The sequence below is a fragment of the Strix aluco genome, chromosome 5, assembly GCF_031877795.1.
Source record: "Strix aluco isolate bStrAlu1 chromosome 5, bStrAlu1.hap1, whole genome shotgun sequence".
NCBI classification, from domain to species: Eukaryota; Metazoa; Chordata; class Aves; order Strigiformes; family Strigidae; genus Strix; species Strix aluco.
The window spans coordinates 38,802,167-38,821,718 of record NC_133935.1 but is presented as its reverse complement, the minus strand read 5'-3'; the positions used below and the strand labels follow the sequence as shown (position 1 = coordinate 38,821,718).

General features: G+C 37.6%; 1 protein-coding gene across 1 annotated transcript in view; it reads right to left on the bottom strand.

Annotated features, from left to right (window-relative positions):
• Positions 1-10,793, bottom strand: part of DCN (decorin) — a 39,911-nt gene extending 29,118 nt beyond the window's left edge. The window contains exons 1-2 of the mRNA XM_074827081.1: positions 10,497-10,793; positions 6,182-6,414 (exon numbers count right to left, since the gene is read on the bottom strand). Of these exons, the coding sequence (XP_074683182.1) occupies positions 6,182-6,386 (205 nt within the window). The 5' untranslated portion in view covers positions 6,387-6,414; positions 10,497-10,793. The remainder of the gene's footprint in view (positions 1-6,181; positions 6,415-10,496) is intronic.
• Positions 10,794-19,552: the final 8,759 nt, after the last annotated feature.

Genomic DNA, 19,552 nt, shown 5'->3' with positions numbered 1-19,552 from the left:
CTCTGTGATCAGAGTTTTTCTGAGTAGCTGTAGGCTAGTATTGGCAGTTCCTTGCTTTAGCATTGGTGGCTTCACATAGGACCCAAATTCTTAGGTCTCCTCCCTGTTGGCAGTGGGTTCTCAATGAACATTGGGAAGGACCCTTTGGAATCATTAGCTCTTCCTAAGAATTGGCTGGTAACCTTTCATGGCTGAATAGCACAGTCTTTATGTTGTGGAAACATGGATAGTTCTTAAATAGTTATAAGTAATACACACTAGAAATGTGTTAAGAACATAATACACATACTATAGATGTCCATAACCCTAGTAGGTGTCAGCAGTGAATATTTAGTATATTTTAAGCACTATAATCACCTGCTATGACTTCTAATAATTGACTCACATTTTATTAGCTATCTATTAGCTATTTACTTGTACGTCGGAAAATTTTAGAAATGAACCCTTGTCACAGTGCAAACCAGAAAACAGACACTTCTTGTATCACTTGGACTTGGCTGTCAGGATTTCCATTCCTGCCACTAGGCTTTCTTAAATCCCATTTCCTAGTCTGAAGCAAGCAAATAAATCTAAAAAAATAGTGAAAACACACAGAGTTGGTAACTGTTACCTTGGAGTAAGCAGCTAATAAAGGGATGTATTTACAGTGGATTAATTTTCACCTAGAATCATGTTTATCAACTGGAACTGGAACATCTGCAATTCAGGTTGCAATGCAACAAGGCCTGTCTTTTACTGTTACACTGGCAAAAGCTAATGACTTTTTGTTAATATAAAGCAGTCTACATCCAGGCCAACATATTTTTTTTCTTGACAACTTTTCAAGAGTTTTCTAATTATTGGGTTCTCGAATTAATAATTTTTCAGATGTACTGAGTACAGGGCTTTAATTCATGCTTTCTTTAGCTTCCAAGGCATCCCAAAAAATGTATCTAAGCAGAATATATACAAAAAAAATAAAAATCCATGGCAAATTTATTACAAAATACTGCTGGTAAATCAAATTTATTTTTTCCATGCTTTAATTTTATCACACATAACTTCATTAATCTGAAAGTAAGTTGTATAGCCTCAAGTGCTCATTGAGGCCCTGTGTTGGCAGTTTTATTCTCCAGGAGAGATGTATCCTTTCTGTCACTGACATTCACCTTAGACAGGATGAATTGCCCCATGAGGCAGCTGCCTAACTCTTCCCATGGCTGTGAAAGGAGCCCAGATGACTCTTAGACAGCTAACATCACCTGAGATCACTCCTACATTACAGATAATACCTGTAATACTTCATACAGATCCTCCAGTCTGATTTCCAACATGTTAGAGTGTTACAATTCACCCAGTTAGCATTTGGAAAGCCCAATGACTTGTGTTTGATGACAGCATAAGTTATGTTTGGCTAAAAAATGTTGTCCAAAAAATTATTTAGTCTTCAGTTTTAAGGCCATGATATTGCTATGCAGAGGCTACTCTCAGTATAAGTGACAATATACTTTCCCAGATTTCATGGTTCCATTTTTACTGATAATATTTTTGTTAAATGATCCAATTTAATGAAGTCAGGGGATTTCAGCTTCTATTAAACATAAAAGTACTAAGTCTCTAGTCCTTACTGTTAGAAGGAAAAAAATGCATAAAACATGGAATAACTTGTCCTAAAGGCTCAGCAATTACAATGTAAATTTTAAAAACCCTTTTCTATTTAAAAATTGTATTTGTTAATGTCTATATGTTTAAGGATCCATGCTTTCTCTTATTACATGTTTAGAAACCTGTAAGATTTAGAGCTAAACATTTAGCTTTAAAAATTATGTTTTTGAAAGGTTGGTAAACATTCAAATAATGGCAGGAATTCTAAAACTAAGTACACAATAGTAAGTAATCCTATCTGTTTTCTCAAGCTCATAAAATGACTGAGACTGATAAACAATAAGGTATGTATTATTTTTCTTTAAAAAGATTTTATGCTGACAAGAAAAGTTCATATCAAGGTATATCGCAAAGGAGATAATTTCCTTTATAATGAGTTATGAGGTTCCCAAACGGAGTCATAGTCAGAAAATGAGTGTTCAGATGTTTCTGGAAGATTTTATACAATTAGATAAATCATCTTTTGTCAACAAATAATTTAGCTGTTGTCACATTACCATGGTTCAGGTGTTGAAGAGCCATTAGTTAATACAGTTTAGACACAGTATGTGTTTAGATAAACTGCCTCATGTTACCAGATTCCTGGAATAACACTTTACATATCTGTGAGTTTTTCACCCACTGATATCAAAGTGCTTTTCAAACACACACTCCAACACCCATGCTGAGCTTTAATATACTCTTCTTTACAGCTGGAGAAACCTGCTTTTCTGAGCTGTGAGTAAAATTCCAATTTAAGCTGTAATACTTCTTGAACTTTGATTACTGATGTCCATCTCTCACACACCTTTTGGACACCACAAAACCTCCATGGATGCTCACAACAAGAGGGCTGGAGGGACTCCTCTATGTCCTGTGAAGTCTCCAAGGAAGGCAATCTCATTGCATCCTGCAGACAGACACTGTTCACTTCAAAAGGGTTGTCAGACTTATGTGAAGGTGAAATAAACCTCTGACCAACACCTCTGAATGCACTTATGGAGATTTCTGCATCCACCGCAGAGCTGAGTAATCACATATGCATCCTCCTGCCTACCAGGGCACTCTGGGAGGAACCTGTTTTTGAAACTCCCTCAGGGAGGATGAGACTTTAAATGGAACGGTTAATCCTTGCTAGCGTTTTTGCAAGGCATGTTTGTCTGGCCAACTGACTGCACATCTTCCCTGTATTTATTATTTTAAAACATGAAGAGCTGCCTCTGACCACTTATATCAACTACTCCCTGCCTGTAGTGTGTGTTAATAAGGAAGATTGTGATTTCTATGGAAAGTCTGGCTATAGCATAGTAATGACTTATACTGAGGTATGATTAAAAGCAAACCTGTGGCTCCCTTTTAGCAACAGGAGGCAGATTCAGAAAAGGCAGAGCTTTTATAAATATACCATGGTGACCTTCCTTGATGAGATCCTTGAACCTGTTGCACAAAGGTAACACATCTCATATAAGGTAGGCACATGGGGCTCTGCTCTCAATCTGTCAGTAACCAGAGCTCAGAGACATTTCTTCTTCAGGGTGTGAGAAGATGGTGTTCTCCTTCCTGCTAATTCAGCTCTTGCCTTGAAGGCAAAATAATTTAATTCAGAGGTATGTGCTTAGGAAGATGTGACTGAAGCTTAGAAGTACAGGAATGCAAAACTTCAGCTGACAAGAGTGTAATTGCACCACTGGATTTTTTTTTCCACAGTTTTTTATTGAATTTGGATTTATTTTTTTTTTATTATTCCTATCCAGCGCTCATGAGACAAGGGGCAAACCTGATCTCTGGACCCTGGCTGTGATAGTTCTCCTGTGGTTTATTCACATAACTCTGTGTCAGATAGTTGGCTTTTTCCTTACAAAGCAAGAGTTTACAAACAGCAAATGCCCCTTTGGGCACAAAAAGAAACATGCTGAGGAAGAGATGTCTCCATAAGTAGCCCACGTTAGGGTCCGCCAGCTTCCTTGCTTTGACATACCCTTTGCACCCAGGAGCTTGTGGCTGCAAAGAGCCTTCCTTCCACACTAGAGTGTGAGTGGAAGGAAGGATCCTGATCTAGATTTCAACTTTCCTTTGTGGGACTTAATTTAGTAAACTCTTAATATATCCCTGGGAGGAGTCTTGTAATTGCCTGCAGTTATTCTTCAATTAGTGCCCATGGGACTAGATGACTAAATTTGATAATTTTGGGGGAGGGAGGTAACTAATTTGTTTGGGTCGGAAACACACGGAGCTGAAGGGAGAGGCGTGCCAGAAGTGGTGGTAAGCAGAGAGTTGGGACTGTCACTGCTGGTCTCATGGCTCCTGTGTGTACATTGCCTTCCTGATAATTGTGCTCCAAGCACCCTTCATCCCACAGCCAGGAGCATGTTAGGTCATCCCAGCAGGATTTCCACAGTTTGCAACAAAATTTTGAGCTCTTGGGGCCACCTCCTGGCTTTTCTTAAGTCAGTAGGTAAATCTGACCTTGTCCGAGTCTAAGTCAGAGAGAAATGGATTCAAGGTGGGAAGAGAGGAGAGCAGAGGGCAGATTTTCCTGTGAGCAGGCAGCACACACAGCTGTCCTGTCCATGCTTGTAGGGGTGGCCATCTGACCTGTGTGCTAGTGAGCCTCCCATTTGGGCCATGACCCAGCAGGGCCTGTCATAACCACATGTGACAAGGGTGGATGAAACTTAATGCCAAGGCTGGGGAACTCTGAATGATTATTACTTCCTTGAGCTCTGCCAGGGAAATTTTTTTTTTCAGGGCTGCATATTTTAAGCTCAGGGAGATCTCTCTTGCTTCATGCCCAGAGGCTGGTTTTTATCAGCCCAGCTGCTTCAAAAGAACAATCTTTTCATTGCAGTATCTGCAGCATGTGGGTTTAAACCAAGCTCAAAACATACCTCTTCCTTATCACCCCTCTCAGAATTATCTGGGAAACACAGACCTGGGGCTTTAACTGCTGTATTTCTGAGTCTCCATGTCAGTATGGGACTCTATTAAACCAGAAGTATCTGTAAGCAGTGGACTGTAGCGCAACTCTTTGGAAATCATGTCTGTGTGAAGGAGAACTGAACGAACATGGGAGGAAGGACACCAACAAAGGGTCCCTGTGTGAATATCTTGACTTTTTTACCAAGAGAAAAACTCCTTACATTCTGCAGAATTGAAGCAGACTGAGGCCAAGTTCTCAAAATAACTTAAATTCCATCAGCATTAGCCAGTGTTACAAAAATAAAACCTAAGACCTTCATGGCATGTGGGGCAACCTCCTCCCCACTCCCCACCCCATGTTTACTAGTATCTGGCACCTAAATGGTAAGAAAAGAAAATATCTTTCAACAGGGACAGTACTATGAAAGCTTTATGAATGCATAGCTAGGTTAGTCCATGCTCATTTGTGCAACTTGGCTTGCATTGTTCACTGGGTCTTTGCCAAACATATCTGTTGCGTAATTATGTGGCTTGCTTTAATAAATTCACAGAAGTTTCTAGGGATGTAACTAATGTTTCCCCCTCCTTTCTGTAATTGTACAACACCCACCACAATGAGACCCAGGTCCTAATTGGTGGATTTGTGCCATGATTTACAGTAATTATCAAAGCCAATGTTATAACATAGGAAAATAGAAACACCCAGTTATACATTTAAACAGCTGAGAGAAGACTTTTTTAAAAAAAAAAATAAACTCTATAAAATCATAAGATATTTGTCTGTCCACTGAATAAGTTGCCTAATTTCCTTGTGAGCGAAACCAACTTTAAATGTTTTTCTGCACTGCATGCTGACTTAGACTGAATAATATTGGCTTAAACCAAGAGCAGTCTCACTGAAGTCAACTTCATTACTTGAGATTTCTGCATGGGAAAGTCAAATACAGCAATGGCAGGCATGGCTTCACATCCTGCTGCTCTGACTGTGCACACAAGCCCTTGTACGTGAGGGAGTAAGGGGAATTTGTGAGAAAGTTTCTTGTGGCTTCAGCCTGAACAGTGTCTAAGAAAGATATTAAATAAGGAGCTCCAAAATGTGTTCATTGTTTTGGAGTGTTTCCAAGCTCTTTCCTCCAAAAAGCTGGTTCCAGCATATATGATTCAGCGTTGGTTGTTCCATGCTCATGTATTCCAATGGAAATGGGATGATTTCTATGCTGAGGTACTAGACAGTATGATTAAGGGTGTTGGAGCTTGGACCATGCAATTTAGAACCTTTTAAAATGTTTCCATCCTCACATCTGACCTCAGTGAATTTATTTAATATGCATTTGAAAGAATAGCCTTGAAAAGTTATTTTCTCTGCAACAGAAATCTGTGGTCTTTCAAAGAACAAATGAAATGTACATACACAAAATATGCATCAGAAAATCAAACATTCTTCATTGTCACAAGTGTCCATCTTGTCAGGGCTTTTTGGCCTACTTCATATAGTACATTCTAGTTAACAGTAGCTGTAGCATATTTCTTTGACAAAAATGCAGTTACAGAGTGGCAGTGCGTAGCAGCCTCACCATCTCAGCTGCAAACCCATGGCTAAATGTAAGTATATACCCTGTGAAGATACTCTTGGGCTTACCTAGGTCAGAGCATTGCACCACACGAAGATGGCACTGACAGCGGAAGGGGCATACTGGTCCAAATCCAGATATGACAGGATCATCCGTTGGAGGCATATCAGCTGACCCTTCATCCTCCAGCATAAAGTCAAAGAGGCCCTGCTGGTGGAATGGCTTGGCCAAGCATGCTGGCAGCAGTAGAACAAAGAGAAGAGCCAGCCTCATGGCTTAGTTCATCGATTCCAGACAGAACCTAGGGATCAAAGCAGGAGATTTACAAAAAAAGTAGCAGTTTCCCATAGCTGCACAGTTCCTGCTGAAGGAGGTCCAGCATATGCACCAGTTGCATAACCATTCATTTCAATAAATGAAAACTGACTTGTAAAAATAGGGCAGTTATGTGATAGGAGTTTGGTAACTGCTTGTCAATAGGCCTTTTTTTTTTACAGAGCAGTTTAAAGGCAACTGTAAACACATCTGTTTGCATATTTAGAGTAATATTTATTAGGAACAGGCAGCGTTGTCAACTTTGTTATGCAAAACAGTCAAAACAATAAGCCACATTTTCCATGTGTCTGTTTTCTGCCAACGTAACACTCTATTTGATTTCATTAGCATTTGTTTCATAGCAATGAGTTTGTCCCCTGGGGATGAACCTGAGGTTCCCAAACTCACTGTAATGCAGTATTTCAAGTCTTGAGAAATATTTTTTTAAAGTGCTAGCTTGCTGTGTGTTTTAAATTATAGCCTAGTAAAACTGACTGAGAAAGAGTAGAATCTAGTGATGGGGTGGAGAGAGAGGTGAAGATCTTTGGTTGTTTAAATGAGCTATACTTCTTTCCCAGTTTAAACAGCACAGTAAAATAGAATACAATGTTGTCTAATATTGGATATTCTTGGCTTTCTTTCCAAACCTTTGTCTAGGGGATTTTATGATATAAAAAATGCACCCTGAAAATCCTCTGTTTTGTACCACATAAGCATTTGAATTGATGCTTGTAGTATTGTCAGCACACTTTCTAATGGGACTTCAGGGCCTCATTCTGCAGACTTTCATACTCAGGAACAACTTTGCACAAGTATGTAGTGCCATAGATGTTAAAAAGGAAAGCTGCTTAAATATGGTTCTCAGGATCTAGGCCTAAATGCATTGCAAACCACTGTACATTGTGCTACCTGTGTTGTTGTGTGCTAAGGAGAAATTACAAAGCAGCTATTTGCAGGTTTTATATCATAGATCAGCTAATTTCTTGAAAATTATTTTCTTTCAATATTTATCTTAAATACAGAAGTTTATCTTTTACAAACCTTCATGGGTCTAAAAACAACCCACAAAAACATACGAAGAAACCTGCCTTCGAGTTGCCAAGTGACAGAAAAGCAAACTTGTCATTTATTTAGGAGCCTTCTCTTAAAATGGATGTCGTAGTCCTGAATACAGATGTTGCTCTTTGTAAGGAAAGCAAAAATGTCCACTTGCTTCTTCAGGTCAATAACTTCCAAAATGCCTTGTCTGGGCAGTAGCTGGGACTAATTTTTTTCTAACAGAAGTTATCTAACAGTTAGGGGCGTGGTATAACATTTCTCACCTCCATATTGACTAATGGAAAGGTGAAAAAACTGGAGGAGAGGCATAGGAGGAGGACTGTCTCCCTCTCTACGTTGACATATGGAACCTACTAGGTAGATGACTAACACAGGCAGCTGATGTGGTATAGAGAGTGGTATATGATGTGGTATATAAAAGTGGTATACTGAGGCCTCTCTTTCTAGAATACCACATCCAGGTACTCTGTCAGGGGTGGTTAGGATAAAAAAACCTAATTAAATAAATTAAAAAAAAAACCAGTCCTGGAATTAGATACAATCTATGTTGTGCCTGGGTTCAATTTCCTTTATGAATTTCTACCTACAGATGTCAATAATGCAATCCTGCAGAAACATCTAGGGCTCAGTTTTGAGAAGATGATAAGGTTACCTAATAAAATGTGCTAGCATTTTAAAATCATAGCTTACATTTCTGTCATCTACCTATCAGGAAGACAGGTATCTAACATCTTCAGATGTCCCAAAGACTTCGAAGTGACTTCACATGGAGTAAAACACTGTTTCTGTTGTCTTTTTAAGAGACCTGGATGGTTTCTTAGTTGGACCTGAAAGTATTTCTATTCCTGGAGCAGACATATTACCTACTGCACGCACTGAGGGGTTTTGCAGACCCCGATGTCAACTAGAGGGTCAGAGCATTTTTAGCATGTCCTGTTAGCCCAGCTCAGTGCTGTGCAAACTCGTGCAATGTAGCAGGGGCAGGCTGTGTCCCCATGTGGGCAATCCTCCTGTACTCCTTCCTGCTCTGGTCCCTCATCGACACTAGGGCTGTGTCCCTTCCCCAGCAACACCCCCATGATGCATGCAGAGTACACACAGAGAAATAAGGATATCACAGCAAAGTGGTGTTAATACATGGTGTTGAGTCCTTACCACGGTTTAATGTAAAACAAGGTTTTTGAAATAATCATTTTTATGCATGAATTATTGTAAAATAACAATGCAATTTATTAATAGTCTGAAACAGGTAGACAAATTTGCTAAATCATTACCATTCATAGTAATGAAACATTACCCCAGTACAAATTATTTTTCAGAATGTACATTAACATCAATAAACATTGAGAATGCTGCACACCAACCCTGGCATGGCACTGCAGTCAGTACTTTTTAAAGAGCTTCCCCAGCTCTTTTTTACTTATTCATATATCTTTAAAATATTTTTAAATATTTAAAACTGCTTGTATTCCTCCCCAGGATCACTGCTGAAGCACTGTCCATCCCAAGAATGCACAATCAGGAACTTATCCTGAAGTTAAATTATTACCCCTCAAAAAAAAAACCCAAACAATGCAAAGGCACTTTGGAAGTGTCTTCACACTTTACTTCTTATTTACATTAATATTGATGACTTACCTCAGTTAAACCCTATAGTAGGCCTTTTCCTTTGGTCCCTGTTTTGTCAAAACTATAATAAAATCAGTAAGAGCTGTATATAAAGGAAAACTGTAGGACAACAAAGGATATCAAGGATCTAATCTGAGGACACAGCAGAGACAATAGCAGACACAAGCTACATATTAATCAGGAAATAGATAAAGATATGTGTCTGCATATCTTTATTCGTATACATATTTGTACTGCGGGCATACATATCTGCTCCTATTGTTTGCATGTGTAAAAGAACACAAACATAGAAAAAAATATACAAAACTGGACTAGTAAGAAATGTTTACATTTCACTTACAAAAAATGGAGTGGGGAAAAAAAATCTGAATTCTTAAAGGTCTGTTACACAATATTTATGTCTGCAGGACATAACTGTTTAAATTCGCTTTAATTATGTGTTTACAATGAGGAAGACTTTTCCACAAACAGAGGAAACTATACCATAGACTTGGCCACATTTCAGTTTAAAATACCACTGGAAATATGCTTCATCAGTTCACGTCACCACTGTATTGGTGGTCTTCTTGTCAGTTTACCTTAATATTAAGTTTTAAATATTAGTTCACCTACTGTCAGAAATCTCTCAAAATGCCACAAAAGACAAGTTAAACAATATGTGCAGTTTCCAAAAAAAAAAACCCCTACATTATATTTTACCCATTTTGTGTGATAAAGTCTAGATGTGCAGTCATAGGAGTTGGAAGTTTTAAAGTGATTAAAACTCTGTTAACAGGAGTTTCAAGTCAAGGAATTTTCTTTTCTACTATTTCATTCATAGGAACCTTCTTTAAATGTGAGTCCCTTGTTTGTACACTGTAACATAGCCCTTTCTAACATTACAAAGGCATACACTGAGCCCATTTAACTAACTACTATGTATTTTTTCTCCGACATTGAAATTATATTCATTAATGTTTGGAATATATATGAAGAAATACGAATGAAAAAGAAATCACAGAGTGCAATTTAAAACAGAAATGTAAGAACTCACGCATTTTTTACACTCACTGCATCACCGATTCTAAACACTGGATTGCAAACAGAGAATATACTGCTGCAAAAGTTTACAGTAAGGAAGAAGAAAGGACTATAGCAGTGCTTATACAAATCAAAACAAGAGACAGAACAGTCAAACAAACAGTAGGAAATCTGCACAGTCCTTGAGAATGCTTTCTCATGTTCCCAAGAAACAAAAGTGCTGGATATAAAACTTAACATTACTAAATATTTAGTAGGATTTTTTCCTTGCTTCTCTTAAAATTCAACTAGTTCTTGCCGTAGACTTGCCTGAAGTTTTATTAGTGCAGCATAGTTCAGGAGAATTACTGAAAACCGTACCTTTTAATCCAGGGATTTGCAACAGGAGCTCTCAAAGCTGAGATGTAATTAAACTAAATATTCAACCCAGGCAAAAGGCTTTGCAGGTGTGGAAAGGAGGAGGGGGTAAGTTCAGCTCAGTGACTGTCACTTGGTGGAAAACCCTCCTGCTTCTATTCCATAGCACAGTTAAAAAATAAGGTTTCTCTCAATGAACACAATCCAGGCTGACACCCACATTAGATCATATGGTAATGATATGTCTCCTGTATTGTAGCCAGAAACTTTATCAGCTCTTTTGCTTTCTTTTCCTCCTTTTCCTTTTTCATTTGCTTTATTTTTTTTTCATCTGTTTAGATTCCCAAACTACTTGTACACTATAAGACAGATGCTTAGCTGTAATTCATCTTTCTTTTTTTATTTATGTCCCTATAACATATATTTAGGAAAGTTTTCTTGGTTTTAACTATGGGGGTTTTTTTCTGACTCATTACTGAGAAAAATGTTTGGCTGTTCCTTTTGTTTATAGTATTTGTAATTCAAGGAAATGATATAAAATTAATCTTGGAGTTAGTCAAAGTGGAGATTAATATCAGAAAAAAGGGGTAGCTTTAGGTAAAACTATTTAAACAGATATCAACCTGCCTTTGCTTATGTTATAATCATCGTCAAACTAAGTAGTATATAGTGTAATATACTATTATCTTGTCTAATAATAGAGTTTTTATGTATTTCTTCAAACTACAGCATGTTTTTGATATATATGAAAATCATGTTTTCATTAGTAGAACGATTCTAACATTTGTGGTTAGAACTGCTTTATATAAACTTTGCTTTTTTTTACTGCTTTCTCACCAGGACAGCAAAGCAGAGGGGAAATTAACTTTAACTGTTTTCTTGGGGAGGGGTTTTTTTTGGGTTGTGGGGTTTTTTTTAAGAGACAGTAGATATTTTTTAAAGCATGAAAGGAAAAACATATCTGACTCATTCAGATTTATATTTTATGTTAGTAATTTCTGTCTTGATGCAAGTATCAATGGAAGTTAAAATGCAGTTTCTCTATTCCTGCACAATTTTAAAAGTCTAGCAAACTGAAAAGAGAGAAAATACAATAATTACTATTTATTTAGCAATCCAAACACATTGTGAACATGTGTAGCTTCCCTGGGTTGTTAGCTGTCCTATCTAAATACTGGAGGCTTGTGTCTCTGTGTTTTGACTTGTACCATTTTATTTCTGCCCCTAGGCTAAGACCAGGTGCAAATCTGAAATTAAAGCCTGTAAAATGTGAAATGATGTTTAAAAGAAGTCTGAATTTTCAGAAACACAACAAACTCTTGAAATTTTAGCTATTCTCTTCATTTAATTTCAAGAGCCATTAAAACAGCTCTTATAATTGTTCTCCTTTGGTGGAAGAAAACATGGCAGAATAATTGACTGCTAGTTTTGGTAGCGTAGCACAAAGGTGTAATCACAAGTCTTGCATTACGACTTGACTCTAAAAGTTAAGGATCATTTATTCACCCCTAATCCTTGAGTTAACTTCTTTCCCTTGCCTCTCCAGTGGATTTAAGACTGCTAATGATTTTTGTTGTGACATTTTTCTACATATGATTAGTGGTGTTCCAAGCTTTCATGCTTACAACAAAGCCTTATCTTTGTCCAGAAGTGTCGCCATGAGGCTTGATGAAATCTTGGCTGCATCTTAGTAATGTCAGTTATTTGAACCTTGGTCACCAGCTGCATCTGGTGTTTAAAAACATTTCAAAGCAAGATTTTGATGAGGAACAGGTCAGGGTAAATTTGTTGTCAGTTTGCTTCATAAAACCCATTCATATCCTTTCCCAGTAAAATTGTAATAAATTTGTTCTGATATCTGTTATGGGGTTGAAAGTTGTTATAATTTAATATCTTAGCCATCTCTTTGGAGACACAGGAGAGGATGGACAGCCACCTCTCCTTCTTTTTTGTCTTAGGCATTAAATATGAAGATCAAGGTGGGAACAGATGGAGCACAAGGAGCCTGCTGGGTTGTCTGGAGGCTCCCAGCCTGCCTGCAGAGGAACTGCTGCCCATAGAGGGAGAATTTTCCTACTTTGTCTATAATAAAGTCTATCTCAAGAAGCTCAGAGGGGAAAAAATATTACCACCTTTAGGAATTATGAAAACTTATACTGCCTGTGGATACCCAGAGGTAGAAGGGGTATGTGTTAGGCATCCAAGCCCTCCTGAAACGCAAAGTATGTGGAGGACTGAGCAACTGAATGGGAGAGGACTTACGACATTGAATATTCACGCAGTACCCTATTAATTGAGTCATTTTTGTGCTTTTATGGGAATGTGGGATCCCTTCTGATAGAAGTATTTCTTTAACCCTAATCTTTGCCCCCCTGCTATGTCACTCAGAAGATAAACAACTCTAAAAGAAAAAAGAAAGCTTAACAATATTAAGTTATTATGTAATTTTAAGGCCCATGACCATACACAGAGCCTAGTATCGATAAGCTCTCCTTCCCAGTCTGACCTACTTGGACTACAGCTTAGTCAATATGAAAAAATCATGATTAGAACAATCTTGGTTTCTATATGATTTTATTACTCCAATTTAACAAATTTATAGGGCTACATGCTGCTCCAAATATTGATTCCCAGAAAGTTATAGGCAACTGCACATTAATGTTATTTATATAACAGTGTTTTTATTAAATTTTGATGGATAGCATCTGCTTCATTTGCTCACAGGTTATTTTGTGGACCTTTGAAAGGGCAGTGGTGGGAGAGAAGACAGGAAGCCTGCCTGCTGTTGACTGCTCTGCCTGGGTGCACTGGAAGCCTCTGCGGGGACCGAGATGAGCAGCTGCCCTGTAAGGAGAAAACATTCCCTGGGGGGAGAGCTCCTGGAGTTTGTGGCTGGGCTGGGAGAGACACACATCCAGCAGGCGCCCAGCACTGCCAGCACAGGTTTCAGACTCCACAGAAGAATGGAGAGCTGATGTAATCTGCCCCTGGGGGTAGAAAGAAAGGCTTTTTATCAGGGAGCCTGGGAAAAAAAAGGTAGCATTTATTGCAATTCAGAATGTTACTGGAATAAAAGCAAAGCAGGAGGATAGGATCTGTCCTGCAGGAACATGGTGGCCCAGAGATTCACTTTCTTCCTCATTCTAAGTTTCCACTACAGAAAAAGGCATTTTTCTTGGGTTGCCTTCTAATAGATCCCAGTTTTGATGATCAAAGACTGGTTAGCGTTGTTGTGGTTTTTGTGGTAAGGAAGAGGGGCAGGCAAATCTACCTCAAAGTCCTCATGAACCACCTAGGTAAGTGCCAATCCCCACCAGGAAGGGATGAAACAAGATCCCCCGTTTGGCTGCCTCTCAGGGACTCTCTCCACCTCCTCTATCTTTATATCTCATGCTTGGGCTTTACTCGCTCCCTAGCACAGCATCCTCCACATTCTCTAACATACTACTGCCTGTCTCTCCTCTCCTTTCTACACTATGCATAATAATTTCTTCCAATCACCTGTAGTAAACTGTTCTTTACCATAGCAATGGAGTTCCTCTACTAAAAATGTGAGTAAATATTGACCCGAGCTTAGTAAACATTGATCCAGGTAAATATTGACCCAGGCACAGCCTGACAAGGTAGCTAAAGAGACAGAAATGTAATTTCTGGATATTCTGAGTATCAAAGTTTCTTTCAGTGCTCTGTGACCTCAGAAATGATAGTCCTGAACTTTTTGACATTTCTACAGATCAGAAGAACCAATGTATCAGATTCTGGATGTGTACTACCAGTAACATTATATTTCTGTGGCTATGAAAGCACTTCTTATATAACTGTTTGAACAAAATGCAACCAAACCTCAAAAGAGAAAGCCCTCTCTTTGGAGGAATAGTCTCTTCTGTCACTCTCTGTCTTCCCTTCTCTCCCTTTCCCGCTCTGTAAGAGCATGTACTCTGTACCCCTCACAGTCAACATCCTGCTCTCTTATGAAGGGAGTCTGTGGGATCTACAGGTCACTCTAGGAAACAAATTCAAATTGTCCTCAGCTGAAGCATCCAATGTCTAATCATGTCCTTTACTTTGGTCTCTTTTCTCTGGAAAGTCTAATCTGTTCCTGTATTCAATGTTGACTTTCCACTGGCATTACTATGCTCTCCTGAATCAAATCATTTTGTCCAGGTGTATCCAGCAGCTGCAGAAGCTAACCACATATCAATGTAGCCTTACTACTCACTATGATTTCAAATGTTCTGAACTCAACTTCGACCCTTGAGGAGGAAGCCCAACTATTCCTCACACTTTTGTCGTGTAGACATATGTTTTGAGATCACTGTTACCTCTTTCCTTCAAAAATGCAGAAATGGATAAAACTAGACTGTATGAGTCCTCCCAGCTCCTAGCCATCCTAGAAACAAAGAGTGAGAGAAAAGTAAAAGTGATCACAGACCAAAGACCCCAGAATCAAATTTTGACTTTACCTCTTCATCTTTAATTAACATGAAGAAAACATATGCAAAAATATTTGCTATCATACACACTGATATACCTCTGTATATACCTCAGGAGCTCCATTTGCTGTGCTTCAATGATAGGCAGCATTATGTTTTGTTCCTGACTGGATTCTGTGTGAGTGTCAGCAGTCTCCTGCCCTCCAGAGTATCTCTTACATGAAGGAAAGAGTGTACCGGCAGATGCCCCTCATCAAAGGTACCAGGAGGCTACAATTCCCTATAGAAGAGACCTTCCCAAGAAAGAGTGTCACTCTGGGAGAGTGGGCCAAAAAAATTGAAGTGGTGACTGGAGAGGAGAGAGGATTAGTTTAGGTAAGAGGACATGAAAATTCAAGTCAGCAGTTGTTTCATCAGATTTTGGCCTTTCTTTATATTTTGCAGTATCTTGAGTTGCAGTCCAACCATTTTCAAGGTTCAGATGAAAAAAACAAACCTTAATTCTCATTTTGATGGCCCTTAGATCATGCTCTGGACAAGCCTCATCATCCCAGCTGGATTACACAATGCCCTAGAAAAGGATGACAGTAATTCATGTAAATGTTGGAACTATACTCCTTGCATGTGCTCTGTTAGTCAGGGGTTATGAACCAGCATTCAAAATGAGACACATCCTGTGCAGCTCTGAACAGGCTATTCCCAGATTATGAAAAACATGTGAATAGCCAGGTCATCCTTGATTTCCAATTTAGTCATCACAGAGAGTAAAGTTTTCAGGGGGAGCTAGTGACTGTATTACTGAGGAAGTTCCTGAAAAAAAAAAAAAAAAAAAAAAAAAGGAATGGAATAGAAAAAAAGGATCTTTACAGTAGGGTTTGTTTATGTGTCTGTATTAAAATGCTCATTTTTGTATGTTGGCAACCTGCTGAGGAAATAAATAATTTCTAACTTCAGCTAAACATACAAAATGGTGACTTTGAAGATATAAGCAATGACATCACAAAACTTACCAGTTTTGTTTGGATTGTGTCACCTCACTACAGAGAGGAACTGTTGAGAAGGTGGATGATGATGAGTTACATGAGAACCAACCCTGTCTAAACAGTGTGTGCCCTCTGGGGTTCAAATGAAAAGGATGTGCTTTTCATAACTCTTGAACCTTTGGTACTCACTGCATTTAAGTCAATTTAAAAACATAATAAAGAAAAATAATGATGTGGGAGCAGAGTTCAAATAGCACAGATGATATCTAGCATTCAGGATGGAGAAGTGATCATGAGAACACTATACACTGTACTCAGATTTTACCTGAAGACATAGAAAAGTAGAATACAAGACTCTTCAAGAAGGGTGAAATGGAAGTTTGTAAAAAAAGAGCGGTAGGGAGCTTTTAAATTAATTTTCATACTATCATGGCTCAGAATTTCTAAAAAGGTCTTGAATATTTAAAAAATCTTTTTCTATGAGTAAAGAATCATATTTCTTCCACTTCCAAAAGAACTTGGAATTAGGGTCATCAGTTATTAAATACTTCCAGGTTACAGTGTTTTTCAGGGAACAGTCTTCAAAATATCCATTTCATTTCATTTGAAGAGTCATTCACTTTAACTTGCCGTTAACCAGATATGGGCCTTCTTTTGACTACTATTTAAAGCATATTTTACATTTATTCTTCTAAATAAGCTCTTCAAAGGATTTCTCTGACCAAGTAATTGCACTGATGTTCCTCAACAGTGATTTTCCATAGTCAACCTGGATAAAACATAGTGAGGTTTTCTAAAGAAAACAGAGCTCAATTCTACATGTAAAAACTTTTAATGTGATGGCAATTACTTCAGCTATTGCATTACAGTGGAATGTTTGCTCTATTGGTAATCAGAAAAAATTAAGGTTATCCTTTTTCTATATCCATTGTTTTATTTCCTTCTTTACATGTTTTTCAGTTACTTCTTTGTTCCATACCATGTTCCCGAAGGAACCTTTTGTTCCAAAAAGACCAGCTATATTTTAATCTAGAGGATAACACATGTTCATTGTGTTTCAACTGAATAAAAGTTAAACTATGCTTTGATTATGAATATTCTTGGTTTGCATTTATTTGACGTACTTTTGGGGTTTTGGTTGGTATTTTTTTTTAGATCTACGTATATAATAGATGAATTTATAGGAGACATAAATCATACCATCTTATTGAAATTGCAGCATCCATTTCAAAATTTAGCAACCGAGTTTCTTGACTCATTTTCATCTATGAAAATATACCAGGAACCCAAGCCCTTAGAGATCTTCTTCAAGGTTTGGAAAAATGACTAACAGTTTTCCAAAATATCTCTAATAGATCTGATTTTCAAAGGGACTTTCAAAGAGCAGTTTTTGAAAATCAGGCATTGCATAATGCACTGGAGGATAGACACAGAAAACAGCCAAAACACCCACACCAACTAATCACTTTTGAAAATCTCAGTATATTGAACTATTTTGAATCTACCAACTAAATTTTGTTATTTTGACTCACATGTAAAAATTAAGAAGGATGTTTCAAAATGAATGTATCAACTTTTTATAACAAGATGGAAAGCTTGCCTCTGAAGGAGCCACACATATGCTTGCAAGCAAAAAACTATTCAGAGACTGTTCTTTATAAAACCAAAACCACTGCAAATTGGATCTGGAGACTTGGACAGGTTGGAACAGTCATTTGTCATGTTGTTAAAGGTCTTCTACTGCGACCCTGCACCCTGTATCTCCTCCAAATTCTTTGAATCAGCTCCACAAGAGGAATTACTTATCTTTCAGTCACAATTAGAAAATTCAGCTCTCTGAGGAGGAGTTCACACTGTATGTAACCCATTTACAGCCTTCAATGTCATTTTTGTGTCAATTTAAAATGAGAAACATTTAGCAAAAGAAGCAATGGAATTAAGTCACAAAAATAAACAATTATTTTCCAAATTATAGAAGGGAGAAAAACAGGATTTAAGAATACATCCAAGAAAATTTAATTTAAAAGACTTTGTAGAATCTTTCATGCCTCACAAAAGACTTACTTTTGTGGCTTTATTGGGGTTTTTTTTCATCTATCCAACTATGATTATAATTTAGATTATATTTTAGTCTAAAGGACACCTGCTATTTAGTCTGAATTGCCTACCTAATAATCATAATCTATTTGTCAAGTGCACATCCAGTACAGAAACCTATATGGTTTACAAAGAGTCCATTTTGCAACCTCACTTCTCCTTCCAGGTCCCAAAGATGTTGCATTCCCCCAACTCCCAACAGAATAAACCTCTGGATTATGGATTACAGCAGGTTTGAAGGGGCAAGTAAGGGTTACTTAGGGTCAAGATCATTTTAATACATTTTTATTTATTTATTTATTTATTCCATGGCCTTGAAGTGCTAAACATGAGGTCACCTGAAGTCACTGGGACCTCTTATACTCCTCATCATAAGCATTACCAGGACATGCAGGAGATGGCTGAGAGGCTCAATGGCCTGACCAGTCTGATGAGCTCAGGTATTCAACTGTAATAACAATAAAATGTATTATTCTGGGGGAAGATCTCTAATCCCTTGTCATGACTTTACATATCCTCATTTCTCAGTGTGTTCTGACTCCTCTCCACAAACATTACTGGTCCACCATTTTATATGAATTTAACACAGAGTTATTGAGCTCCCACCATCTACTGAAATTCCCCCTCTTTTCCTGCAAGTTTCCCACAACCTCTCAGATCTTGTGTTCATTGAGACAGTTTGGTGATATTTTCTAAAGCAAGCAGCTTCTTCATAGTTTCTTTTTCAAACAGTGAATTGATAATTTATTACAGTATGTTTCAGATTAAAGGAGAACAAAATTAGTGGCATTAAAAAACTATAAAATGTATGAAATATAACTGCCAAATATGCTGGAGACAGCAAAATGTTTTTTGTAGTATTTAAAAGTATTCTTTGAATCTTGAAAGAAGGTTCAGCCTGTTTGAGAGTATTATTTTTTTATGGCTTCTCTTATAAGATTATATCTCTGGATATTTTATTTTTAAAAAATGAAACCATAATATGACCTCCTGTTTATAATAAAAGATCGGTGGCTGTAGAAGATGAAAATTCACATTCTTGTATTTCAGGTCTGAAGCTTTAAAAATAATGTCAGATATCTTTCATCAAGGAAAAACAGAGTCAAATTACTGCTTTATAAAGAAAGTTTGTACAACACTTATTGTAGCTTGAGTTAGTTTCCTTACCACTCTGAGAATTGCTTGGCCTGTTCTGAAAAAACTGTGAATTTTGCCTTTTACATATTCCCATTTTTTACCAAAACAAATGTTTAAGTGTGTCTTTTCATCTTGTCCAGTTAAAAAGTGATGTGCATTTAGGGATTTGCCATTTTGTATTCTAAAGAAGGAATAGCCATTTGATACTGAGGAGGGATAAACCTTGTGCTGGGTGCTAAGTGAGACTGTAAAAAATATTGTGATGGCCCTATGATTCCTATGACTATAAACTCTTGAGTCAGGGCAGTTGGCAATTATATAGCAAATTAGTATAAAATGGGGCTTAATTAAATGTCATTTCTAGACATCCAGAGTACTTTACCCTCTTTTTTTTCCTAGGGTCATTTTG